The 26,343-nt window shown below is 43.0% G+C and overlaps 1 protein-coding gene across 1 annotated transcript in view; it reads right to left on the bottom strand.

Moving 5' to 3' along the window:
- Nucleotides 1-25,225, bottom strand: part of ARG2 (arginase 2) — a 33,902-nt gene extending 8,677 nt beyond the window's left edge. The window contains exons 1-3 of the mRNA XM_002824868.5: nt 24,966-25,225; nt 24,099-24,171; nt 667-844 (exon numbers count right to left, since the gene is read on the bottom strand). Coding sequence (XP_002824914.2) covers nt 667-844; nt 24,099-24,171; nt 24,966-25,079 — 365 coding nt within the window. The 5' untranslated portion in view covers nt 25,080-25,225. The remainder of the gene's footprint in view (nt 1-666; nt 845-24,098; nt 24,172-24,965) is intronic.
- Between the last annotated feature and the right edge of the window lie 1,118 nt (nt 25,226-26,343).

Genomic DNA, 26,343 nt, shown 5'->3' with positions numbered 1-26,343 from the left:
GCTCAGGAGTTTGAGACCAGTCTGGGCAACATGGCCAAACCCCGTCTCTACAAGAAATAACAAAAATGAGCCAGGCATGGTGGCATGCACCTGTAGTCCCAGCTACTTGGGAGGCTGAGGTAGGAAGATGGCTTGAGCCCAGGAGGCGGAGGTTGCAGTGAGCCGAGAACATGCCACTGTACTCCAGCCTGGGCGACAGAGCCAGACCCTGTCTCAAAAAAAAAAAAAAAAAAAAAAAGAAAACGTAGTAACATACCAAAGGGGATTTCTAACAGGTCTGTTAGCAGAAATGCTAACAAAAACTCGCAAATTCAGCCTATCGATGGATCTTTCTAATTCTCCAGTCATAAGATAAGTCTCAAGAAAGCTTTCCAGGAGACAAGCATGTTAACACAGTGCCTAGGAACCTTGCCTAGTATACCTCTGAACTTGCTGTGTCTGAATGTACGTATTCTTACTGTACAATGTGTCATACGAAGAAAACCACAGTGCCCCTTGAGCAGCTCAGGATCTTAGACATTTAAATGCTTGCTGTTCATTTTAATATCTACCCTAAAAATTCTGTAGGGTATTTTTCTCCAGATGAAGAAACAGATAAAGAAGCTAAGTGATGAGCCCCAAGCACCATGTAATCCATCCCTTCACCACGCCTGGCTCCCAGCTTACCTGTGGTCTCCTCCCAGTGTGACACAGCTGTAGCCATCCGACACAGCTCTGCTAACCACCTCAGCCAGTTCCTGGTTGGCAAGACCCACTGAGCGTGGATTCACTATCAGGTTGTTGTAGAGATCATCTTTGGGGACTGGAGTAAAACTCAAATCTCCAAAGTCTTTTAGGTGGCAGCCTGGAAGCAAATGAGGGATGACAAGATGAATTTTCTGTGCTATCTCCAACTCTTACTAGCCTGGGCCACAATGATAATATGTGACAAAGTACACATCATAATCATTTTGTCACAGTAAAATTTAAAATGTCAAATGACTGTGGGAAGATTATCTCGATCCTATTATGAACAGTTTTGCAGATGTTGGAAACTGAAACTAAGAGTTATCGATTGACTTAACCCAACAATAAAAAATGGTTAACAATTAGACCTCAGATATCCCAGAGTGACAGAGTAGAAATAAAATATCAAAAAGAACCAACAATTTTAAAGAAAATTAAGAACCAACAATTTTAAAGGAAATTAAGTACTATTAATTTAGCAAAAATACACAAAGAGATTCTCATTTTTTTAAACTTTCTTTTTGTAGAAATGGGGTCTTGCTATGTTGCCCCAGCTGGTCTCAAACTTCTGACCTCAACTGATCCTCCCGCCTCATCCTCCCAAAGTGCTGGGATTATGGGCATGAGCCACCTGCCTGGCCAGGAAATTCACATATTATAAACTTTTATAAATAAAAAGCCAATCTGAAACATCCTGAAAGAAATATCTAATATTTATTGATTATTTACAAGATCCCAGGCATTGTTCTAGCTGCTTAACATAAATTCTTATTTAAGATTCAGAAGAATTCTGTGAGGCAACTAAAATGTGCCTATTCGGTGGGTGAGGAAACTGAAGCAAAGAGAAGTAACCGCCCAAGTTACACAGCTGGTAAGTGCCAGAATCAGGATCCAAATCTAGGCCATCTGGCTCCAAAGTTTGTACAGGTTGAGTACCCATTATCCAAAGGCTTGGGACCAGAAGTGTTTTAGATTTTTTATTTTTATTTTTTCAGATTTTGGAATATTTGCATTATATATATATTGAGATATCTTAGGGATGGAACTCAAGTCTAAACACAAAACTTGTGTTTCATACACACTTTATACACATAGCCTGAAGGTAATTTTATATGATATTTTAAATCATCTTGTGCATGAAACAAAGTTTGTGTGCATTGAACCATCAGAAAACAAAGGTGTCACTATCACAGCCACCCATGTGGACAATATGATTGTTTGGCATCACCATCTTCCTGACTCTGAATTTATATGCTACTGATAGGCAGTTATTTTCTTACTTTTTCACACATAAGTACTTAACAGCAGAAAATATGACATGCCATTAATACAGTGTGTTCAGGGTAACTGGTAATGTCATATTGGTGCTCAAAAAGTTTCAGATTTTGGAACATTTCCGATTTTGGATTTCTGGATTAGGGATGCTCAACCTCTATCCTTTACTATGCAATTTGTCTCCTAAGGAATTCCTCATGAGTCCAACACTTTAAGAACTAGTGCTATATTCTCACAGCTTTGAATATTTTCCCACCTAAGTTGGATGCTATGTTTAGGGTGAGGACTAAATAATCTGACTCTATCAAAAAGGGATCTGAACTATCAGAGAACAGAACGTTGACATAGATTGTATTCTTAGGGTCCTGGTATTGGTGAGGAAGGGGCAGTAACAAGATAGACATGGCATATCTTAATATTTGCAGAGATTTGTGTTAAAGGTTTGGATTAAGAGCAGCATGGACTCATCATGAATTTAAATTATAATTTTGAGCTCTACCTCTTGAACCCAAACTCAATCCAAAGCCAAAATTCTGAAGAAATATAAAAATTTGAGGAGCAGTGACCATAACAAAAACCCATGAGGCCAACCAAGGAATTGCCACCGCAAGAGATATTAGAAACAAGACAGAAAACTTTATCCTATTCTTTTTTTCCTCCCCAGCCCTTGTGTCACCCAGACCTATTCTTAAAGGTGAGATACACCTACAGCAAGAATTCTGTATTTATCTTTTGGTCATTACACTTTAAGGAATAGTCATATGAAAGGCCCCAACCTGGAGAAGATCCAGACAACTAGATAAAAAGGTAGCAGAGCAGGGGTAGGAGGAGAAAAATATGACAACAGGCCAAAGACATTGTGAACCAAGAGAAAAATGTGAACCAAATAAAACATCTATAAAAATCTTTTATTTAAAAAAAAAAAAAGACAAAAAGGTATGAGTAAAGTCATTATGGACTTCACCAAATCTCAAAATATGGAGAGGATACTTTAGACTTAAGAGAATGAAAGCTTTAATTAACCTTCAAGTCAGTATCAAGTCTTTCCTCTGTCTGTTGACAACACAATCCGGGACTGCACAGATTTTTTTTTTTTTTTTTTTGAGACAGGGTCTTGCGCTATCACCCAGGCTAGAGTGCAGTGGCACAATCTCGGCTCACTGCAACCTCCACCTCCTGGATTCAAGCAATTCTCCTGCCTCAGCCTCCCAAGTAGCTGGGATTACAGGTGTGCGCCATCAAAGCCGGTGAATTTGTTTTTGTATTTTTAGTAGAGACAGGGTTTCGCCATGTTGGCCAGGCTGGTCTCGAACTCCTGACCTCAAGTGATCCACCTGCCTCAGCCTCCCAAAGTTCTGGGATTACAGGCGTGAGCCACTGCACCCAGCGTACTGTACAGATCTTGAATGGACAATTCCTGGATGTTTTACATTCAGCTCCATGTTTATCTCAGCACTCTCCTTAAATCACATCAACCATTAGGTTCTTACTAGATGTAAGACACCAGGGTATGCCTGGTGTTTCATAATATTAGGTGTACAATTATAAAAGATTTATAATCTTTATAAATTTATATTTTGGTCATTGCACTTTAAGGAATAGTCATATAAAAGGCCCCAAACTGGAGTTAAATAATATTAACTAACTTTTCAGAACTATTTGCCAAGCACTTTCATTCAATCCTCATATGACCAAGAAGAAATACAGGGGAATTAAAGCGCTCAATCCAGTGGATAAGTCACAGAACTTGGGGACTACCCAAGTCCAATTATGCAAACCAGGATGTAGACTCAGATAAACGTGACAGAAAACAGTACTCACTTGTATTAGAAAAAAGCTGCACAAAGCCTAAAAATGAACCTAAAGAGAATTTGGCAATCTTACAGCAACATTCCCAGGAAGAGAGATTGAATTTCATAGAAGGATTTTGGTCGCTAATTCAGGCCACCACTGTGCTCTCCTTACAGGTGCTGGAAGGGTACTAACTTCTGTCGGCGGTTCATCAGATTAATTCCCAACCTGGGTGGTGGATTCTGTCCACATTGTCCAACTCCATTTATTCTGATGCTGTCTCACCAAACAGACTTCTGGCTATTCAGTTGGTTTCCCACATGCCTTAATATGGGCAAGAGCTTCTAGACAGTGGACACTGGAAGGACTACTGCTTAACATAATTATGCATGGGCATTTTAGTTGATCCAGCATGGTTAGCATGAGTCTGTGGGTCTGAAAGCCTGATGAGCTATGCACTCAGCAACCTTGTGTTTCTGCATCCACAAAGCTAAGGGCCAGCCGCCTCTAAAGGGATTTATACCTTGAGAGGCCCTGCCTGAATGGCCTACCTTCCTGCTCCCAACTCTGCTCTTTCATTTTTCCCCCTAGAATATTCAGGAAGAACCAACTCAACTCTATAATTTGCACAGTTTCAGTGCCAGGTAAGGACTTGGGACAGTGAGTCCTAAAGGAGTCAGGGGAAGTTCACTGAGGATCAGGGGTGTCAAAGAAGAACTCCTGTGACAAATAGTTTGTACTTGCACTGTTTTGCTTTGAAATTCTCTGTAAAATTGGATAACGTGTATAACAGAGGTCCCAAACCTACTCCCTGGGTTTTACTACTGTATCCTTTCAGACTTTAATCATTTTTTTTTCTTTTTTTTGGATTATTTGTAGAGACAGGGTCTCACTGTGTGTTCCAGGCTGGTCACCAACTCCTGGGCTCAAGTAATTCTCCCATCACGGCCTTCTAAAGTGCTAGGATTACAGGTGTGAGCCACCATGCCTGGCCTAGTTATAAGCATAACACATAATACTATTTTAAGTAAGGTTATTAGAGTAAATTAACTGCCATAGCAACTCCCCCAAAATAATGGCTCAAACACAGTTTATTTCTTGTTTGTTTAGCATCCAGGATAGGTATTCCAGGTCAGTAGGAGGCTTTCCTTTATGCAGCAATTCAGAGACCTGGCTTGTGGCTCCCATGCCTAGGACTTTGCCATCTGTGTGGCTAAGTCTAGGTCTCCCCAGGTTCAAGGCAGCAGGAGAGGAAGAAAGCATTGAGAAAGCACACCTCCTCTTTTCAAGACTCTGGCCTGAAAGTGGCACATTACTCCTGCTCACTTTTGGCACTGGCCAGCAAATGCAGGTCTAGCTTATGTCCAGAAGAGAATGCGAATGGATTTTGGTGGACAGCTAGCAATCTATGCCACAGTGAGTACTTTTTTATTCTACTGCCATAACCTTTAAGAACAGAATATGAAAGTTGCTCTAGGATTACAAATTTATGTTAAACTATTCTAGTTAATTACAGAACTGAATCAAATACATGATGCCAGCCTGATGTCACCTCTTAAGAACTTTCTCCTCTAATGCCCGCTGTGCCAATAGTATTGGGTACTACCAGTACCCAAAGGACTGGTAGAAAAGAACCCTAGTTCTAGGATTATCTGAACCCTGGTTCTAGTATGATGTTGTAGAAAACATGAATTGTAACCCATCTGCTACAGCTTTTTTTTAAGAGGAGTGAGGAGGCTGATGGGAAGTTAACTTTTTGTAACAGCAGGATGAACTGATTAATATTAAAGCTATTCTTTTTTTTTTTTTTTTTTTTTGAGACAGTCTTGCTCTGTCACTCAGGCTGCAGTGCAATGGCATGATCTTGGCTCACTACAACCTCCACCTCCCTGGTTCAAGGGGTTCTGCTGCCTCAGCCTCTGAAGTAGCTGGGATTACAGGCATGCACCACCATGCCCAGCTAATTTTTGTAGCTTTAGTAGAGAGGAGGTTTCGCCATGTTGGTCAGGCTGGTCTCGAACTCCTGACCTCAAGTGATCCTCCCACTTCAGCCTCCCAAAGTGCTAGGATTACAGGTGTGAGCCACCATGCCCAGCCTTAAAGCTATTTCTTTATCAGAGTGCTGTGGCACATTCTTCTGGTTCATAGGTCATAAGAAATGGTCTCACTAATTTTTCAAGAAGCTTAGGGTAATGATGAAAAATGGAAACATTATAATGTGTAAGGAATATGTGTCTGGCTGTTATGCCTGTGGGAACTTTCCCTTTCTCTAACTGTGCATCAGGTCAATTCATCTGTAAGTCCAGGTCAGGTGAGACCTAGTGTTTCACTGCTGCTCTTTCTTCTAAGAGGACATTGTAGGACAAGAGGAGCCTGAAATTTCAAGGAAGTTCTCATGTCAGATAGATTTGGAACAATGTGAAAGGCTCTCATTTTTCACTTGCTGTTTATACACTGGCACAGCTTTGTTGCTTCTCTCCTGAGCGCTGGTAATAAAATACACCAAGTACTACTCTGATCTTTCAGGCCCAGATGTTACCTTTGGCCTTGATAAACCTCTCCAGGCTCTATCAGAGTGGAACAAGAACACAAGTGCATCAACAGAATGATGCAACCAGGCAGTAAGGAAGAAATCAAAACAGGCTTACCTGACCTTAGCAATATCTGTGAACAGCACTTCTATTTCAGGGCTAGTGAGTAAATCCCTGAAAGAAGCCAGAGACAGGAAATGGATAATAATTGTCTGCCTCTACACACCACACTGTGCTACATGCTCTACAGATACGTGCTCATTCTCACATCCTCTGCTGGTATCACTATCCACACATTGCAAAGGAAGAATTTCAGCAAGGCTGAATAGCTCCAACTGTTTAACAGCAACTGAATTACGCTTTGGTTAGAGCTCATATATGATTACGTGATGAGTAAGGTTTTGTTTTTTTTGTTTTTTGGGGGTTTTTTTTGACAGCATAAGACTATCCCATTCTCCCTACTGCTGTGACCTCTGTTGCTACCAGGGCTCCTAGCAAGTCAAGAGAGATGGGTTTCAAAGTGGGCTGACACACAGGAGGGTCTGCGGAGCCACAGGCAGCCCATTGGTAGAATAACAGACATGGAGAAAAGCTAGGGGCCTCTTAGTGTGCACTTTTTCCAAATTGTTTCTAAATATGAATAGGATAGAAATGTTTGTGACTTGTCAGGAATAACAAGTCAGTGAAATCAGGAGAAAAACAAAGACTCTGCATCCTCACTTGGTGCTGAGAGGGTACTAATGGCTTTTAAAGTTACAGACTCAAATATTATACATGGCAGATTTAGCCCCATGCAAAAGGAATTCTTGGAAATTAATTTAAAAAATTTTTTTAATTTTTTTTAGATGAAGTTTTGCTCTTTCACCCACGCTGGAGTGAAGGGGCACGATCTTGGCTCACTGCAACCTCCACCCACCAGATCAAGCAATTCTCCCGCCTCAGCTTCCCGAGTAGCTGGTATTACAGGTGCCTGCCACCACGCCCGGCTAATTTTTGCATTTTCAGTAGAGACAGGATTCACCATGTTGGCCAGACTGGTCTGGAACTCCTGACCTCAGGTGATGCACCCACCTCGGCCTCCCAAAGTGCTAGGAATACAGGTGTGAGCCGCCGTGCCCGGCTGAATTCCTGAAATTTTAAAGGGATGTGACTGCTAATTCTTAGAACAAGCTTGTACTTGAAATACTAGCTTATTAAAAATAAAGTTGCAATGTTACTAGAAGTCTAAACTGGAGGGTGGGGAATGGGGGATGCCAGGGTTAATTCAGGCCATTTGAAGTAAGTAGAATTTCTCTTATCCATAAAATGTAATTTGGGTAATAACCTTTGAAGAGACTGTTATTTAGGTAAACTCATTTGGTTACTACCAATAAAATGCAGAGATCTGAATTTTATTTGGTGCGTTTAAGTCGCAAAGACTGTACAACCTTAAGAACCTTGTCTCTTTTTTTTGAGATGGTCTTACTCTGTCACTCAGGCTGGAGTGCAGTGGCACAAACATGGCTCACTACAGCCTTAACCTCTCAGGCTCAAGCAGTTCTCACATATCAGCCTCCAGAGTAGCTGGGACTACAGGCATGTGCCACCATACCTGGCTAATTTATATTTTTTTGTAGAGACAAGTTTTCGCCACGTTACCAGGCTGGTCTCAAACCCCTGGCCTCAAGCAATCCACCCTCTTCAGCCTCCCAAAGTGCTGGATTACAGGTGTGAGCCACCGTGCGCTCAGCCAAAGAACCATGTGTCTTGAGATATCTGTCCCAGTTCATTTCTTCAGAGTTCCAGAGGAGACAGCTCCAACCAGCCCTTGTAACATCTCTTTCCTCCCCACTCTGCTCTCATGTTGCCTCCACGACAGGTAGGTTTTCTCAGAGGCAGTGAGGACCATGACTCAGAAAGACAGGGGCAGAGATAGTGGCACTGGGGACTCAAGGAAAGTGACTGTGGGGATCCAGACCAGTCACTTCGGAACATATCCATCTAACATACACCAGCGTTAACCTCAAGAGCAAATGATACAAACATGGTGTTAATAGATGCCTTTGCATGAATGTGATCCTTGAGTTAAAACAACAAACAAACAAAAAAACATGTATATATATATATACGAATGCAAAATACACTCGAAAATTTAGTTCAAGATAGTAACTGAGATGATATACAACACCAGTTATATGTTTCCTGCTAATTGGTTCTCCAGCTACATCTGTCCTTCTTGCCTAAGGAGAACAGATGCTGTCATCTTCATCTTCTAAAGATAGGCTTTGGAATGTACACCCCTCTGAACCAAACTCATGTCAACCCTCTGAGCACCTATAGACCATGATGAGCCAGCTCAGGCTTTCTCAGACAGACTGTCAGCTGATGGCACCCTAGAACCTGGTTCCAGCACAGGCAGGGTAGAGGTAAGAGGAGGATTGCTCTGGCTTCATGAAGTCACATAACCATATCCATTCAGAACGAGACTGTTGAGCTCCTCTGAGAAGACAAGACCTGCTATTGTTAACATGTTGACAAAACTTCAATCTTTCCAGTAGCTAACGAGAAGAAGAAATACAACAGTCCCAAGGGATAAAATACTGTTCTTTAGAGCATGTGATGTTTAAAAATTGTTTACACCTTGGTGCAGTCGCCTACACCTGTAATCCCAGCACTTTGGGAGGCTGAGGCAGGTGGATCACTTGAGGTCAGGAGTTCGAGACCAGCCTGGCCAACATGGTGAAACCCCGTCTGTACTAAAAATACAAAAATCAGCTGGGCATGGTGGCACACGCCTGTAGTCCCTGCTACTTGGGTGGCTGAGGTAGGAGAATCACTTGAACCCAGGAGGCAGAGGTTGCAGTGAGGCGAGATTGTACGCAGCACTCCAGCCAGGGTGACAGAGTAAGACCCCATCTCAAAAAAAAAAAAAAAATTGTTTACACTCTGCCTTGTTCCAGAAAGGATTTAAAGGAAGATACATCAGGCTGGCGACTACAGCTTTGCAAGTTACCAGTTCTTGCAAAGCCTGGGTAGCTCCCTGCCCCAGACCCTGGGCTAGCATCCTGGTGAGTCTGCCCAAGAAACCTCAAACCAGACAGACTGCATTCCCTACTATCTGGGCTGAAAGCACAGAAAACTCAGACAGCCTCAGTTAGCCAAATGCTACACCGGATGCAAAGAAAAGAATCCCTGCCATCTGCCCCCTAACTTTCTAGGAGAGTTCAGATCTCTAGTCAGGTTCAGTTTCTAAACCTGTCCTACCTCACATAGTGGTTTCAATGAGATAACAAGGAAAGACCCGATGCATGCTAGAGATTACAGATTAGTTCAACTGGATGAGGCAGCTTTGTGGTTTTTCTCCCCACCCTATTATTTTCCTTTTCCTTGAAACTGATGGTGTAACCTAAGACTTCCCAAAATGTGTAATATTGTTATGTCATTTTGATAAAACAGTTTCCGGTGAGAAGTAGCAAACAGGCTGGCCACGGTGGTTCGTGCCTGTAATCCCGGCACTTTGGGATCCAAGGCAGGAGGATTGCTTGAGGCCAGAGTTCAAGACCAGCCTGGGCAACACAGCAATACCCCATCCCTACTAGAAAAAAAAGAAGTGGCAAACAAATGCAGGCCCACTGATTTCTCACTGGAATGACTCTTAAAGAGTCCTGCTCTCACACATAGTTTGAATTTCCTACATTCCCTATGAAAGAATATAAAGGCAAGGCCAAGTAAATCTTAGAATACTACTACTCTGAAATCCCTAACCACAATGACACAACCTGCGGTGACTCAGCTCTTGGGTCACACAGGAAGGTGTTTTCTACTTCTTTTTCTAGGTTGTCATTCTCTTGTCTTGGCATAGAGGAGGGAGCCAGGAAGGGTCCATTTTTCTTCCCTTCAAAGCTGAGCATTACCACATATATTTATTTTCAATACTGGATTACAGGTGTGAGCTACTGTACACCCAGCCAAAGAACCATGTGTCTTGAGATATCTGTCCCAGTTCATTTCTTCAGAGTTTCAGAGCAGACAGCTCCAACCAGCCCTTGTAACATCTCCTTCCTCCAAGGTTTGGTCATTAATAGAGAGGGATAAGTAAATTTATTCAAAGGTTAAATTATTTAAGCCAACCACTGTAATCTCTTCGGTTCTGCCTCTGAATTGTAGTATTTTGAATATTAAAATAACAATGCAGCATCTGTCTAAAGTAATTAGAGGTCAGCCTTACTTGAAGAAAGCAGTCATTATCTACTGATGTCCTGGTTTAAAAATGTATTTCAAAAAAGGGGAGCAATAACTCATCATTACTACCTACTAGCTTTTTTTTTTTTTTTTTTTTTTTGGAGACACGATCTGGTTCTGTTGCCCAAGCTGGAGTGCAGTGGTGTGATCTCAGCTCACTGCAACCGCCATCTTCCAGCCTCAAGCCGTCTTCCCACCTCAGCCTCCCAAGTAGCTGGGACTACAGAAGTGTACCACCACACCCACCTAATTTTTTTTTTTTTTTTTTTTTTTTTTTTTTTGGTAGAGATAGGGTTTTGCCATGCTACCCAGGCTGGTCTTGAACTCCTGGGCTTAAATGATCCACCCACCTTGGCCTCCCAAAGTGCTGGGGTTACGGGTGTGAGCCATCGCACCTGGCCCCTACTAACATTTAGCTTGCAAGAGTTAAAGTTTGATATATGGCAGTTATCCTTTGAGTCATACGTTTTAAAAATCTCGGAGACCAGGTGGCTTCTAAGTAGCAGATCATTTTCAGAGAAACAAAATACTGGTTTGGGAAGACTCATCAAGGGTTGTGATGTGAATGAAGTTATAGGAGAAAGCTAAGATGCTTTGCTCCCTTTTTTTCTTCAACAAAAGTATACTGTGTGCCTAGCACTCCACTAAATCCTAGGAATGCAGAAATAAGGTATGGTGCAGATTTCAAGGAGGTCACAGGTTGGTGAGATGTCAGGCAGAGAAAGTGGCAGCCCAGCCCAGTGCTAATTGCTATGAACCAGATGTGCAAAGGGTGTGGCAGGAACAGAGACCCAAGAAGAGAAGGGTCAGGAGAAGTTCTCAGAAGCAGCAATATCTGAGTCTGGAAGACACTAGCCAGGAATAAGAGAGGAGGAGGAAATGCTTACTGAGGAGGAGAGAATACCTTCAGCCCTATAGAACAATGCAAGACAAATCGAATCTGCATTTTGGATCTAGTGCTCAGACAGCAGTATAGAAAATGGTCTGGAGAAGCAGAGTGCCACAGGAAGCTAAAGAAAGAAATGAGAGGGAACAGAGAGTCCAGCAATAGAGGGGCATGGGAAGGAAGGGAGAAGATGATAAGTTCAGTTTGGGATATGTTGACATTGATGTGTTAGAGACTATCCTGTTGAAAGCACATGGAGACAAGTTAATGGATAATTCTAGGCAATAGTCAATGGCTGACAGTATCGCTGAAATGTCACCTCTGATGAAGTATACATCGCCATAGAACATGTCATAGGACACCATGGATCTAAACAGAGAAATTCTGCAAATGACCTAGATTCTTCTATAAATAAACTACAAAGAAGAAAAAAAAAGAACCTATAAAGGTCTTAAAGTATAAAGCAATATGGACCTCATTTGAATTAAACTCAAACTTAAAAACAAAAAAACAACAAAAGAAACCTAAAAAGTGTAACTCAATCAGGCAATGTGAACAATACTAATTAAAAATTAAGAGGCTTGGCCAGGTGCAGTGGCTCACGCCTGTAATCCCAGCACTTTGGGAGGCTGAGGCAGGCGGATCACGAGGTCAGGAGATCGAGACCATCCTGGCTAACATGGTGAAACCCCATCTCTACTAAAAATACGAAAAATTAGCTAGGCGTGGTGGCGGGCGCCTGTAGTCCCAGCTACTCGGGAGGCTGAGGCAGGAGAATGGCGTGAACCCGGGAGGCAGAGCTTGCAGTGAGCCGAGATCGTACCACTGCACTCCAGCCTGAGTGACAGAGTGAGACTCTGCCTCAAAAAAAAAAAAAAATTAAGAGGCTTAATGCTCCCTGTTGAAAATAAAGAGCCCTCCCTTCCTCCCTTTTATTTCGTAATTTCTCTGTGCTTTTCAAATTTATGTGAATCTTCATAATGACTAAATAGGCCTCTCACGAGTCTCACAACCCAGGAATGCTTCTTCAAGGACCCAGGAAGCCATCTCCTGGAGATGCAAACATTTAGGGAGATAGTGCCTCAACCTCTCAGTTCCTACAGAAGGGTAAGAGCCTGACTCCCCTGGGTACAGATGGTGGGCACCTTGCTCCAATTTGCAAAACCACCTCCTGTGTTAAGATATGAGAAGTCTGTTTCCCCTCTGGGTGGCCATAATAAAGTTAGGATACACTGTGTGTGATCAGAGGTGCTGTCCAGTCCATGAAACAAGATGTCTGATTTACTCTAAAATGGTCTGGAGGTGGTGTAAAAACATTGCCACATATTGGTGATGATGCTGGCTTATGGATATATCAAGTCAGTTATGTTACCATCTCTACTTTCATTATGTTTGAATACTTCCATAACAAAAAGTTAAAAAGATAAGATACATGGAAGACATCTGTGTACAGGTTTGCAGTTAGGAGGAAAAACAAGTATTAGAGATAAAGTTTTTGCTGGGCATAGTGGCTCATGCCTGTAATCCCAACACTTTGAGAGGCTGAGGCAGGAAAATTGCTTGAGTCTAGGAGTTTGAGACCAACCTGGAGCAACATAGTGAGACCTCATCTCTAAAACAAAAAGAAAAAAATAAAATTAGCTGGGTATGGTGGCACAAGCCTGTTGTCCAAGCTACTTGGGACACTGAGGTGGGAGAATTACTTGAGCCCATGAGGTAGAGGCTGTAGTAAGCCAAGATTACACCACTGCACTCTGGCCTGGGTGACAGAGCAAGACCCTGTCTCAAAAAATTAAAAAAAAAATAGAGCTTTGAGTGGCATCAGCATACAGGTGACAGTAAAGCCATGGAAGCAGACTGCCAACCAAGACAGGATAAAGCAGGAGAATCAAGGACAGAATCCTGAGAACACCGACATGTAAGGAGTAGCTAGAAAAAGAGGATGTAGGCCGGATGCAGTGGCTCACACCTGTAATCCCAACACTTTGGAAGGCCAAGGCAGGAGGATCACATGAGGCCAGGAGTTCAACACCAGCCTGGGCAACATAGTGAGACCCTGTATCTAAAAATAAATAAGTTAGCTGGTGTGGTGGCATGTGCCTGTAGTTCCAGCTACTTGGGAGGCTAAAGTGGGAGAATCGCTTGAGCCTGGGAGGTGGAGGCTATAGTGAGCTGAGATCGTACCACTGTACTCCAGCCTGGGTGACAGAGTGAGACCCTGTCTCAAAAAAAAAAAAAAAAAAAGAAAAAAAGAAAGAAAGAAAGAAAGGAAGGATTTACTAGAGGAATTTGAAGAGTTGAAGCCAAGAGAGAATAGTGTTGGTTTCAATAAAGAAAGCAAGATTAGTGGTGTAAATAAGGTGAATGTTATACTGTTCATCTGTTCATTGTATTAGAAAGTAGGTCAGATACTGCAGCAATACTAGATTTACTGCAGTGATGGCCTACGAAGCCACATTATAACAAACTGAAATGTGAAAGGGCAATGAGAAAGCCAGGAAGTTGGCTCTGAAGAAAAACAAAATAACTGGACAACAGCTAGAGGGCTACCTAAGGTCAAGGGGGATGGTGGAGGGTAAGGGTTGCACAATTAATTACCGAAAGGACAGGTTAGGAGAGAAGAGCCATGACGCGAGGTGAGAGGAGGGATAATGCTGGAACAGGGACTGTCAGAGGGGAAGGGGTCTACAGCATAGGGAGAGGGCACTGCCGCATGTTAGTTACCCAAAATTCTTTCTTCCCTTTTTCCAGAAAGAAAAGGTTTTTAGCTGGGAGCATAACCTCTTAGAAAAGACTACATTCTACATGCTACATGGGCCGGGCACGGTGGCTAACACCTGTAATCCCAGCACTTTGGGAGGCCGAGGTGGGTGGATCACAAGGTCAGGAGTTCAAGACCAGACCAGCCTGGCCAAGATGGTGAAACTATCTCTACTAAAAATACAAAAAATTAGCTGGGCACAGTGGCAGGTGCCTGTAATCCCAGCTACTATGGAGGCTGAGGCAGAGAATTGCTTGAACCTGGGAGGCGGAGGTTGCAGTGAGCCGAGATTGCGCCACTGCACTCCAGCCTGGGTGACAGAGCGAGACTCCATCTAAAATAAATAAATAAATAAATATAAAAACTATATTTACTAACCTCGCTTGTAACTGGATGTGGTCACGTGAACTAGCTCTGGACAATAGGATAAGCAGAACCGTGTCCCGCAGCAACTTCTTGGGAAGGGAAGAGAACTGCCTTTGCCCCTTTTTTTGTTCATTCTTCCATCCTGCTGCTGAGGCTACAACCATCTGGCACCATTAGATAGAGGCCTTGCCAGTAGCACCAGATAAGAATCTAGGTCTGAACTTAAAGGAACAGAACCACTAAACCAGCTCTGGACTACTTTCCAAATTGTTTACTTGAGAGTCAAATGAACTATTTTTCTTTCCACTGTTAATTTTGAACCCTTACCATGGGCACTGTTATCTATGATATCCATTTCAACAGCAAAAACTGCAATTACTTTTGCACCAACCTAATACAGGAACTAGACCCTCATCCTCTGACGTTCTTTGTCAATACAACTGATGTGGGGGATGACAGGGAGAAAGTTGAGAGAGTCCCTACCCGAGTTGGAAAAGCATGAGCTTGAGGATCATGAGATGGCTGTGGTGGGAAATGTGGGAAGGAAGACACTGAGAATGAGGGCTCTTCAGAAGCTGGAGGTGAAGATCATGCATTTAGGATGATTTTTTAAAGATTTTTGAAACTATTTATATTTTTGTCTTACAAATGATCACTTTTAAATGGACTTTCTGTAAGAATGTACAACTCAAAAATTTGCCAAGTATGTATCGGATCCGCACAAATCCTTAGAAAGGTTTTCTGTGTAGTCTTCATTAACGCAAGTCCTTGCGAATGTTTCACTTTTACTGTAGGATCTTGAACACATTTCATAATAATGAAGCTATAAAGTTTTTATGTAGTGCATTCATTATAAACTATAAATAACATTTCTATTAAAAAAGAAAGCTGGGTAGTACAGTTTCTTCCTTTGTAGTAAGAGCCGAGAAGACTGAGAAGTTGATTGGACACTACCATCACTACCATCATCCATCTCCAGAACTCATCTTGCAAAACAAACTCTGTACCCATTAAGCAATAATTAACTCCCCATTTCCTTCTCCCACCAAGTCCTAGTAACTGATATTCCACTTTGTTTTTATAAATTGGACTTCTCTAAAAAGTTCATATAAATGGAATCATGCTGTATTTGTCCTTTCGTGACTGGCTTATTTCACTTAGCATAATGTCCTCAAAGTTCACCCATATTGCAGCATATGTCAGGTTTCTTTGTTTTGTTTCTTAAACAGATGAGGCTTTATTCTGTTGTCCATGCTGCCAGACTGGAATGCAGTGGTATGATCATAGCTCACTGCAGCCTCAACCTCCTGGGCTCAAGCAATACTCCTGCCTCAGCCTCCTGAATAGCTAGGACTATGTGCATGCACCACCACACCTGGCTAATTTTTTTTCCCCTCCTGTGGAGATTGGGTCTCGCTAAGTTGCCCAGGCTGGTCTCAAACTCCTGGACTCAAGCAATCCTCCTGCTTCAGCCTTCCAAAGTGCTGGGATTACAGGCATGAGCCACCCCACCCAGCCCTGCTTTTTAAAGACTGAATGATAGTCCATTACATGTACGTACCACATTTTGTTTGTCCATTCATCCATCAGTGAACACTTGGGTTGCTTCCACCTTTTGGCTGTTGTTAATACTGCTGTGAACATGGGTACGCAACTACTTCAAGATCCTGCTTTCAGTCCTTTTGGGTACATACCCAGAAGTGGAATTGCTAAATCATATAGTAATTCTATTTCTAATTTTTAGAGGAGTTGCCATACTGTTTTCCATAGCGGCTCCATTTTATGTTCCTACCAACAGTGTAAAAGAGTTTCAATTTCTCCACATCTTCATCAACACTTCTTATTTTCTGTTTTGATAGTAGCCATCCTAATGGCTGAGGTGGTCAAAATTTGCTTTTTACAAATTATGAAAATGGGATAATAGCAAATGCCTAGCACAGTGTCTAGAAGATGGTAAATGTTAAGTATCCAAAAACTTTTGATAAGAGGTATTAAGTTAAATAAGAGGTATTAAGTTAAAATCTTTGCTGTCATAAATGGGAAATATATGGCTACATTGAAATTTGCCAAATCCCAATAGTATCTATTATAGATTTCCCTCTATGCAGGCACATCACTAAGTTTTTACTAAGGCATTAGCAAATTACTGATTATGTGTTCACCTCCTAAAAGGAATCTGCAGCCAAGCACAGTGGTGCACATCTGTAATCCCAGCTATCCAGAAGGCTGAGGCAGGAGGCTTGCTTGAGCCCAGAAGTTTGAGGCAGTAGTGTACTATGATTATGTCTGTGAATAGCCCCCACACTCCAGCCTGGGCAACATAGTGAGACCTATCTATAAAATAAAAGAATCTGCAATATAAAGGAGGCCCAGAAAATGAAAAGCTTCAACCCAAAGAAATAGGTCACTATTAGTGACATTCCAGGTGAGATTGGAGAAGGCCCTAAAGTGATGCCACTTATCAGCTCATGCCTCAGCTCCTATTCCTCTGCTACAGGTGGCCCATCCCCCAAGGGCACTGTGGCACAGATGAGGTCCAAAGCAGGTTTGGTCTTTGCTAGATCTCTAAAGGAAATATAAAGCCAATTTGCTAGACATTTACTCTTCCAAATACATATCAGAATGACTTTAGAAATCAAAGAACCCAGAACTTTAATAACCGTAAACAAACAAGCTCATTCCAATAATTTAGCTTCCAGTCACATATGCAGACCTTAGGCAAAGACTTTTTTGTGGGAAGTGGGACAGGTGCTGTACTTTCATTTCTTCCTTGCTGTGGAAATAGACTTTAAAAAAATGTAGAGATGGGGTCTTGCTACATTGTCCAGGCTGATCTTAAACTCCTGACCTCAAGCAATCTTCCCACCTTGGCCTTCCTAAGTGCTGGGCTGACAGGCATGAGCCACTATGCCTTGCTAAGTTTTTAATAGAAGAGTGTGAATGGCAGAGGCAGAAGGTTTGGTGGATCATACAGCCTTACAGTCTCTTCAGAAACATCACTGATATTTGCTGTTGAGTCAACCTAGCAACCAATTCTTGTCCCAAAGATATGACACTGTTCAAAAGGCACCTCAGAGATGCCAGTTTCATCTCTTTTCAGTGCCCAAAACTAGAGCTTGAAAAGATCGATATCTATCAACAGACATGATTTGTAATGTGTCTTTATTGTATATTTCATAAAATATAAACACATAAAACTTACATAAGTATAACAGATAGTTGTAAACACCCTATAATTACTACCCAAGTCACAAAATAGATCAATATTAGCAATTCAGAAGTTTCAGAGAGATATATATATATTTCCTTACTGATCACAATTGCCTAGTTTTTTAATTATTGAGATATAGTTCACATACCATAAAATTCATCCTTTTAGAATCTATAATTCAGTGCTTTCTAATATATTCAAGAAGTTGTGCAGCCATCAACACTACCTAATTCTACAACAGTTTCATCACCCTTCAGAAAGAAACCCATGCCCTTTAGCAGTCATTCCCAGCTCCTGGGAACCACTGATCTCCTTTCTGCCTGTATGGCTTTGCCTGTTCCAGACAGTTCATATAAATGGAATCATAACATGTGGCCTTCTGTGTCTGCTTTCCTTCACTTAGCGTGTTTTCTAGGTTCATCCATGTTGTAGCATAAATTAGTACTTCATTCCATTTATGACTGAATAATACTCCATTGTATGGATATGTCAAATTTTCCTCCCTTATTCAATTAATGTACATTTGAGTTTCCACACGTTGACCATTATGAATAATGCTATGAATATTTATATATAAGTTTGTGTGTGGCCAGGTGCAGTGGCTCATGCCTATAATCCTAGCACTTTGGTAGGCCGAGGCAGGTGGATCACTTGAGGCTAGGAGTTCGAGACCAACCTGGCCAACATGGCAAAATTAAAAATACAAAAGTTAGCCGGGCATGGTGGTGCTCGCCTGTGGTCCCAGGTACTCAGAAGGCTGAGGCCGAGATTGCACCACTGCACTCCAGCCTGGGTGAAAGAGCGAGACTGTCTAAAAAAAAAAGTTTGTGTGAATATATGTTTTGAATTCTATTAGGTATATACATAGGAATGGAATTGCTTGAGGATACAGTAACTATACATTTAACTTTGAGGATCTGCTAAACTGTTTTCCAAAGTGGCTGCACAGTTTTACATTCACACCAGTAGTGTATGACAGGTTCAATCTTTTTACACCCTCACCAATACTTGGTATTGTCTATCTTTTTTATCATAGCCATCCTAGTGGGTGTGAAATGGTATTTCATTGTAGTTTTTTTTTTTTTTTCCCCCTGAGACAGAGTCTCACTCTGTTGCCCAGACTGGAGTGCAGTAGTACAATCTCTGCTCACTGCACCCTCCACCTCTCAGGTTCAAGTGATTCTCCCACCTCAGCCTCCTGAGTAGCTGGGACTACAGGAGTGTGCCACCACATCCGGCTAATTTTTGTATTTTTTAGTAGAGACGTTGTTTCACCCTGTTGATCAGGCTGGTCCGACCTCCTGACCTGAAATGATCTGCCTACCTCAGCTTCCCAAAGTACTGGGATTACAGGTGTGAGCCGCCACACCCGGCCATTGTAGTTTTAAATTTGCATTTCCATAATGACTAATGTGTTTATTGCCCATTTGTATAACTTCTTTGGAGAAGTGGCTAATTAAATCTACTGCTAATTTTTAAATCGGGTTGTCTTTTTACGGTTGTTATTTTATTTATGTTTGCTGAACACTAGAATCTTATCAGGTATGTGATTTGCAAATATTTTGCCCATTCTATGGGCAGTCTTTTTACCTTCTTTTCCCTTTTTTTTTGGTTTTCCATTACATTGATGAAGTCTTTCCAGTTTCTTTTTTTTTTTTTTTTTTTTTTTTTGAGACGGAGTTTTGCTCTTGTTGCTCAGGCTGGAGTGCAATGGCACGATCTCAGCTCACCGCAACCTCTGCCTCCCAGGTTCAAGCAATTCTCCTGCCTCAGCCTCCCGAGTAGCTGGGATTACAGGCATGCACCACCACGCCCGGCTAATTTTTTTTGTATTTTTAGTAGAGATGGGGTTTCTCCATGTTGAGGCTGGTCTTGAACTCCTGACCTCAGGTGATCTGCCTGCCTTGGCCTCCCAAAGTGCTGGGATTACAGGCATGAGCCACTGTGCCCGGCCCCCACTTTCTTGATAGTGCTCTTTGAAACATAGATGTATTTAATTTAGATAAGTCCACTTTAATTTTTGTCACTTATGATTTTGATGGGATATCTAAGAAACCAATACCTAACCCAAGGTCTCAAAAATCCAGTCCTATGTTCTCTAACAGTTATATGGTTTCAGCAGTACATTTAGGACTTTGGTCCATTTTGAGTTAATTTTCATATATGATGTGAGATAGGGATTTTTTTATGTGGATATCCAGTTATCCCAGCACCATTTACTGAAGACTGTTCTTTCCTTACTGACTTGTGTTGGTCAAATAAAGACAGCCTTGTGAATGGACAATTTTAGGAAACCATCAGACCAGTCAAATGACAATTTTCTGGGTATGGTCTATGAGGAGTATCAACTCTGTTCTCCCTTTTGCAGTAACTGCCAGCCTCCTGGTTTCACTGTGATTGCAGGCTATTGGTGGTCCAGGCTATAGCTGATCCGGGAAAAGGCAGCATGGGAACAGGGCAAGTTAAAATGCCACAATTATTAATGTTCTTACTGAGATACAATGTTTTGCTTGAATAAATGCTCCCTAGATTGCTGCAAGCCTTTGGGTAATTTCCAGAGTTCTGAAAAAGCTGATTCTGATCATTTTTGCCAATGTTCTTGATATGGTTTGGCTCTGTGTTCCCACCCAAATCTCATGTTGAATTGTAATCCCCAATGTTGGAGGTCTGGCCTGGTGGGAGGTGATGGGATTATGGGGGTTGTTTCTAATGGTTCAGCACCATCTCCCTAGTGCTGTCTCATGATAGAGTTCTCATGAGATCTGGTTAAAAGTATGTAGCACCTCCCTCTTTGCTCTCTTCCTCCTGCTCCTGCCATAAAAGACGTGCTTGCTTCCCCTTCACCTTCCGCCATGATTATAATTCTCCTGGGGCCTCCCCAGAAGCAGAAGCCTGTACATCCTGCAGAACCATGAGTCAATTAAACCTCTTTTCTTTTTAAATTAGAAAAGGTAATTTTCTAATTTATTAGAAAATTCCTTTTTTGGAGGTCCTACGCCACCATTTTCAATGGTGTCACTATACAGTATTTTAAAACAACACAGATTTCCCATTAAAGTGCAAATTTCTGGCTTTTCTTGAAAAACTGGAGAAAAGAGTACAAGGCCCACGCCTTCTCACATGGTAACAGGTGGCTAGAGTTCACAAATTACCATGGTTCTCAGAGCTAACCAAAATCAAGTGCAGATATACTGCTCCTCAGCCTTACCAGAGCAATGCCTTTTCATTTCTCTTAGGCCCTCTTAAGCCCAGGAGTTTGGGACCAGCCTGGGCAACATAGTGAAACCCCGGCTCTACAAAAGAAAAAAAAAATTATCCAGGCATACTGGCATGTGTCTGTAGTCCCAGCTACTCAAGAGGCTAAAGTGGGAGGATCGCTTGAGTCCATGAGGTTGAGATTGCAGTAGGCTCTGACTATGCCACTGCACTCCAGCCTAAGTGACAGAGTGAGACCCTCTCTCAAAGAAAAATAAAAGGTGGCTGGGAGCAATGGCTCACTCTTGTAATCCCAGCACTTTGGGAGGCCTAGATGGGCGGATCACCTGAAGTCAGGAGTTCGAGACCAGCCTGGCCAACATGGTGAAACCCCGTCTCTACTAAAAATACAAAAATTAGTCGGGCGCAGTGGCAGGCACCTGTAATCCCAGCTACTTGGGAGGTTGAGGCAGGAGAATTGCTTGAACCCGGGAGGCAGAGGTTGCAGTGAGCCAAGATCGCGTCACTCTACTCCAGCCTGGTGACAGAGCGAGACTCCGTCTCAAAAAAAAAAAAAAAAAAAGAAAAGGTTACCTGAGAGTACTGTTGAGTGTCCTTACTAAGCCCAAGGAAATAAAACAAGCCCAGACACTAAGTCAAATACATTCATTCGAGAGAAAACAGGAAATTTAACTCATGCCATGGTAACACCAGTAGCCTGTGACATCAGAGCAAAGGCAAGGAACAAAGGGATTGTGAAAGTTACCTTTCCATGAGTCTCTCCTTTGAAATTTGATCCATGCTGTTTATTTGAAAGTGTTCAAAACACTCAAGTTATTTTGGTACTGTTTAGGAACAGAGCAATTGAAATGTCTCTTGGTACTTTTCTCCAACATATTCCAGGAGATTAGCCAAAACCACATGCTAGAAATCTGCTGAGAGCCACAGTTTTATTTAATAGGCTATGAGATTCTATTTCAGACTGCTGGTGATACTGAGCTACCAATCAGCTACACAGTAAGGATATAATTGTACAATTAAATATATTTGAGAAAAAAGTCAAAGGGAAGGCCATATAAACTGAAGCTTCACCATCACTTTAGGTTGGAGTTTAAAGAGGAAGCAGTAGAGGGAGTAATATTTACAGGAGAATGGCTTCCCCTGGGTTGGAGTGGAAAAATACCAAGAGCTGTGACAGGAAAGGAAGTCTACAAAGCATGAGTAAGAGAAGCTGCTACAAATGTGCCCTTCCCCCTCATTCAGCAGCCTCAGCTGATTGTTATAGAGGTCTCCTCCAGAAGAGGCTGAAACCGCTTCTTGTCAGGAGTCTCTTAAGGCAGAACCTACAGACAGTAGAGCAATTTGAGCAATGCTTGGCCGAGTTCAGATGGACTGCAGAGATGTCTCCAGGATTTAAAAATAGTGATAACCAGAGATTGTCGTCTTCAGCGTAAAATGATTCTTTTAAAAAGGCAGTGTGTACAAGCTATTTTAAGAGACAGTATGCTCATTTATGGGCGGGAATAAAAACCTCCTCCCATTAGTTAACTTGCCACACATTAAAAGAAGACTAAATCTTAGCAGTTTGTCTTTAATCTTCGGTGGTGAACTTGGAGAGTTATTAAAATGACTAAGAGAGGCCTTAGTAAAGAAGAAACTGCAATTATTTAATAAACAAGGTTTGAGTATTGAATCCAAGTCACCATATCCATATGTAGGTGGAGGTACATGAAGGACACCTCAATTCAAGGCGGTTTCAGTGGCTTTTGGAAGGAGATGACTTCACTTGGAATGGACTTATGACCAGCAGAGAAGATTTCAGAGCAACAGTGGGGAGTTAACTTAGATTCTGTGTTATTATCTCCATAATCTCCGTGCTGCCTCACATTTTGCACTTATATCACCAGAAAAGATATGTGAATGATCCAAACATGAACAGAGCAAATGGCCTTGAACGGAGTCTAGAAACATTTAGATTGGATATAAAGAAGAACCTTCCTGCCATAAAGGTATTTATTTATTTATCTGAGATGGAGTCTCTGTCACCCAGGCTGGAGTGCAGTGGCACAATCACTGCAACCTTTGCCTCCCAGGTTCAAGCAATTCTTCTGTCTCAGGCTCCTGAGTAGCTGGGACTACAGATGCATGCCACTATGCCTGACTAATTTTTGTATTTTTAGTAGAGAAGGGATTTCACCATATTGGTCAGGCTGGTCTCGAACTCCTGACCTCAGGTGGTCCACCCACCTCGGCCTCCCAAAGTGCTGGGATTACAGGCATGAGCCCCTGCACCCTGCTTATAAAGGTATTCAAAATTTGGTGCTGTTACTAAGAGAAGGGTTCTCCCTTACTATAGAAATGGCATTTAGAGCTGGGCACAGTGGCTCACACCTATAATCCCAGCACTTTGGGAAGCTGAGGTAGGCGGATCATCTGAGGTCAGGAGTTCAAGACCAGCCTGACCAACATGGTGAAACCCTGTGTCTACTAAAAATACAAAATTAGCCAGGTGTGGTGGCACGCACCTGTAATTCCAGCTACTTGGGAGGAGAATTGCTTGGACCCAGAAGGTGGAGGTTGCAGTGAGCCAATATTGCACCACTGCACTCCAGCCTGGGTGATGGAATAAGACTCCATCTCAAAAAAAGAAAAAAAAAACACGGAAAATACAGATCTAAGCCTATTAGTTCTATAAGATCAGTGAGCCTATAAGACCTATATTACTGCTTCCAGTAATAAAGATATTAACCCTAGAGAGGAAATAATTTGAAGACAGAAAACTGGCGAGACTGATGAATCATAAGCATCTCAAGATGGAGTTAGGAAAATGGAATTTTAAGGGGAAAGGCTGACTGTGCAGTTGAAGCTGGAGCTAGTGTTCTTAGCGTCATTCTCTGGCAGCTGTTCAGACCTTGCCTCACTTTACCTCCTTGCCTTCCAACACACTATTGCAAGAAGACTTTCCCTGATGACTCCTTGATAGATCTTAAGCCGCATATGGAATTCAAAGGAGGATGCGGGATGTGGCAGACTGTTCCCAAACACAAAGCTGTGTAGTCCCTGGATGTCAGAGAAAAGACTCTGAAGTGGTCTATTACTAGTCCTGCACTAATATCTAAAAATCTAACCACTTACCCAAACTGGAGAGCCTTTTCATCAAGCCAGCTTCTCTTATGGCAGCGGGACCATGCTCCACTCCTTTTCTTTTCTGTCAGTCACACAAATTACACAGTTAGAGGTAGAGAAGGTGTCTGAAAAAAACCCATTTGGTACACTTAGTTCCCAGCAGGTTCCTCTGAAAACCTGTGACAGCATCAGCCCTTCCATCTATGACTGTCCTTCCAACTCCATTGTTGGAATCACATCAGCTGCCCAAGCCAAGACGGGAGAGGCTGAGCCAGGTTAGGATCCGGGAGCTAGGCGTGTGTGGGGCTGGCTCGGGACAGAGACTGGGCTTCGAGATTGAGCGCTCCCGACTGCAGGTTTCCTTCATTGAAGATAACAAAACAGCTCCTCCCGGCCTCCCGCGCTGGAGAGGCCAGCTCCAGTTTCCCTCCCAGTTAATGCTCATTCTGAGTGAATGGATCCAGAAGACTTAAATCCTCGGTCGCTCCCTTTAACCTCCTCCATCGATTCTCCACTGGGGATTCTGACCAGTTTCGCCCCCTCCAGCCCCTCCAAGGAATCCTCTTCCTCATTCTCTCCCCTCCATTACCCCAAGCTGCATCCACCGTTTTCTCGGTCTTTCTGGGGAGGCCGCAGAAACACACCCTCATCCCAAACAGGGTGCCCCCCACCCCTCCCTCCCTCCCTCTCCATCCTCTGTCGGAGGAAATCCCACATGCTCCCACGGTGCCCAATCGCGGGAACCGGCCAGCTCTTCCCCTCGCCATTTCTCCCCATCCTCTCCTCGCCTCCCGGTCCCCCGCACCCTACCGCCGCTGTCTCCAGGTTCTAGGGGGCGGAGGATCCTGACCGGCGGTGCCAGGTGCCAGTTCTCACCTGCCCTTGTGAGAACGGGGCTCCTATCACAGCCACGGAGTGGACGGATTTCTTCAGGATGGAATGCACTCGCGTCTGGAGTAGGCGCGAGAGGCTGCCCCTTAGGGACATCATCTGCAGCACTGAGAATCTCCAAGGCAGAGGCTCAGCGTGGTTGGAAGCCGGGAGTGAGCGCCACCGCCCGCCGCTGCGCTTACCTACCCGCGCCAGCGTCCGCCCCGCCCCGTGACGTCACCGCCACATTGGCCCCGCCCCCCGCGCCTCCAACCAGCCCCCGGCACACCTTCTTCGCAGGCCCCGCCCACCGCTCTGTAAGGCTGGGACATGCCTTCGATGACGTCACCCCACCCGGGCCTGTGCTCTCCGGCCAGGGACATGCCCCTGCTGCTGACGCCAGAAGGCCAATATCCGGGTCTGGCCAGTAAGAGCGCGGTGACCAACAGGTGTGTCCCTTCGCGGGAGGCGGCCGGCCCATGCCAGGTTCCTGAACTTGGCGGAACGCAGGAGCCGACACGAATCTTCACGCCCGGCTGATGCTGACTCTACAGATGGGCTGGCTGGGTCGGGCCTGGTCTGGCCCTGCCTAGTCAAAGCCAGGATCCATCTGCTTCGTTCTATCTCAAAGCTCAAAGCCCAGGAAACACTCTTAGACTTTGGGCATCAGTGAAATTTGGATTCGGAGATATAATATAGATGAGAGCTCTCTGAGCCGGGCACGTTTATAAAGAGCCATCTACCTTAGGTATTTTGAATGAAAGAGGTTAGGATTTACAAAGCAATTACCTTCTAGATGTTTTTAATTCTTTACCTGAATAACGGGAGCGCTGGTTATTAAAAAAGCAAATATAGCAATGTGTTTAGACTATTTCTAAGCTAAAGAGCTGTAAGTACTAAGTAACTAGAGTTTTAATAACTAATAATAATTTAATAATCTCAGCATTCCAAGAACTTTACCCCTCCAATTCTATACCACAGGTTACTTTTTAAAGCGAAGAAAAGATCAAAGACATAAGTAATTTTCCCCGAGCCACATAGCTTGTAAGTGGCAGAGCTGACTCCACATTCCAAGTTCTTAACCAAGACACCATGGCATGCAAGAATCTAGACATTTCTACCAAATTAATTTTTTACATAAACACCTGAAATTTATTTCACCTCATGTCAATTTACACACTGCTTTCCAAAACAGTTCAGAGGTCTCCATGGCAACACCATAACTCCAAAGGAGTTTTAGTATCCTAAGACATTTTATTTTTAGGGGCTCTGTTGTATATTGTCTCCCCCTGCTGGTTTAACAATGATGTCTTTGAGGCCTTAGCAAAATAACCGCTGTAAGGCAGTGGTTCTGAAAGTGTGGTCCCAGACCAGCAGCATCAGC

Source organism: Pongo abelii, chromosome 15 (assembly GCF_028885655.2).
Source record: "Pongo abelii isolate AG06213 chromosome 15, NHGRI_mPonAbe1-v2.0_pri, whole genome shotgun sequence".
NCBI classification, from domain to species: domain Eukaryota; kingdom Metazoa; phylum Chordata; class Mammalia; order Primates; family Hominidae; genus Pongo; species Pongo abelii.
Note: the sequence above shows the minus strand (reverse complement) of the source record. Positions and strands in the feature narration are given on the sequence as shown.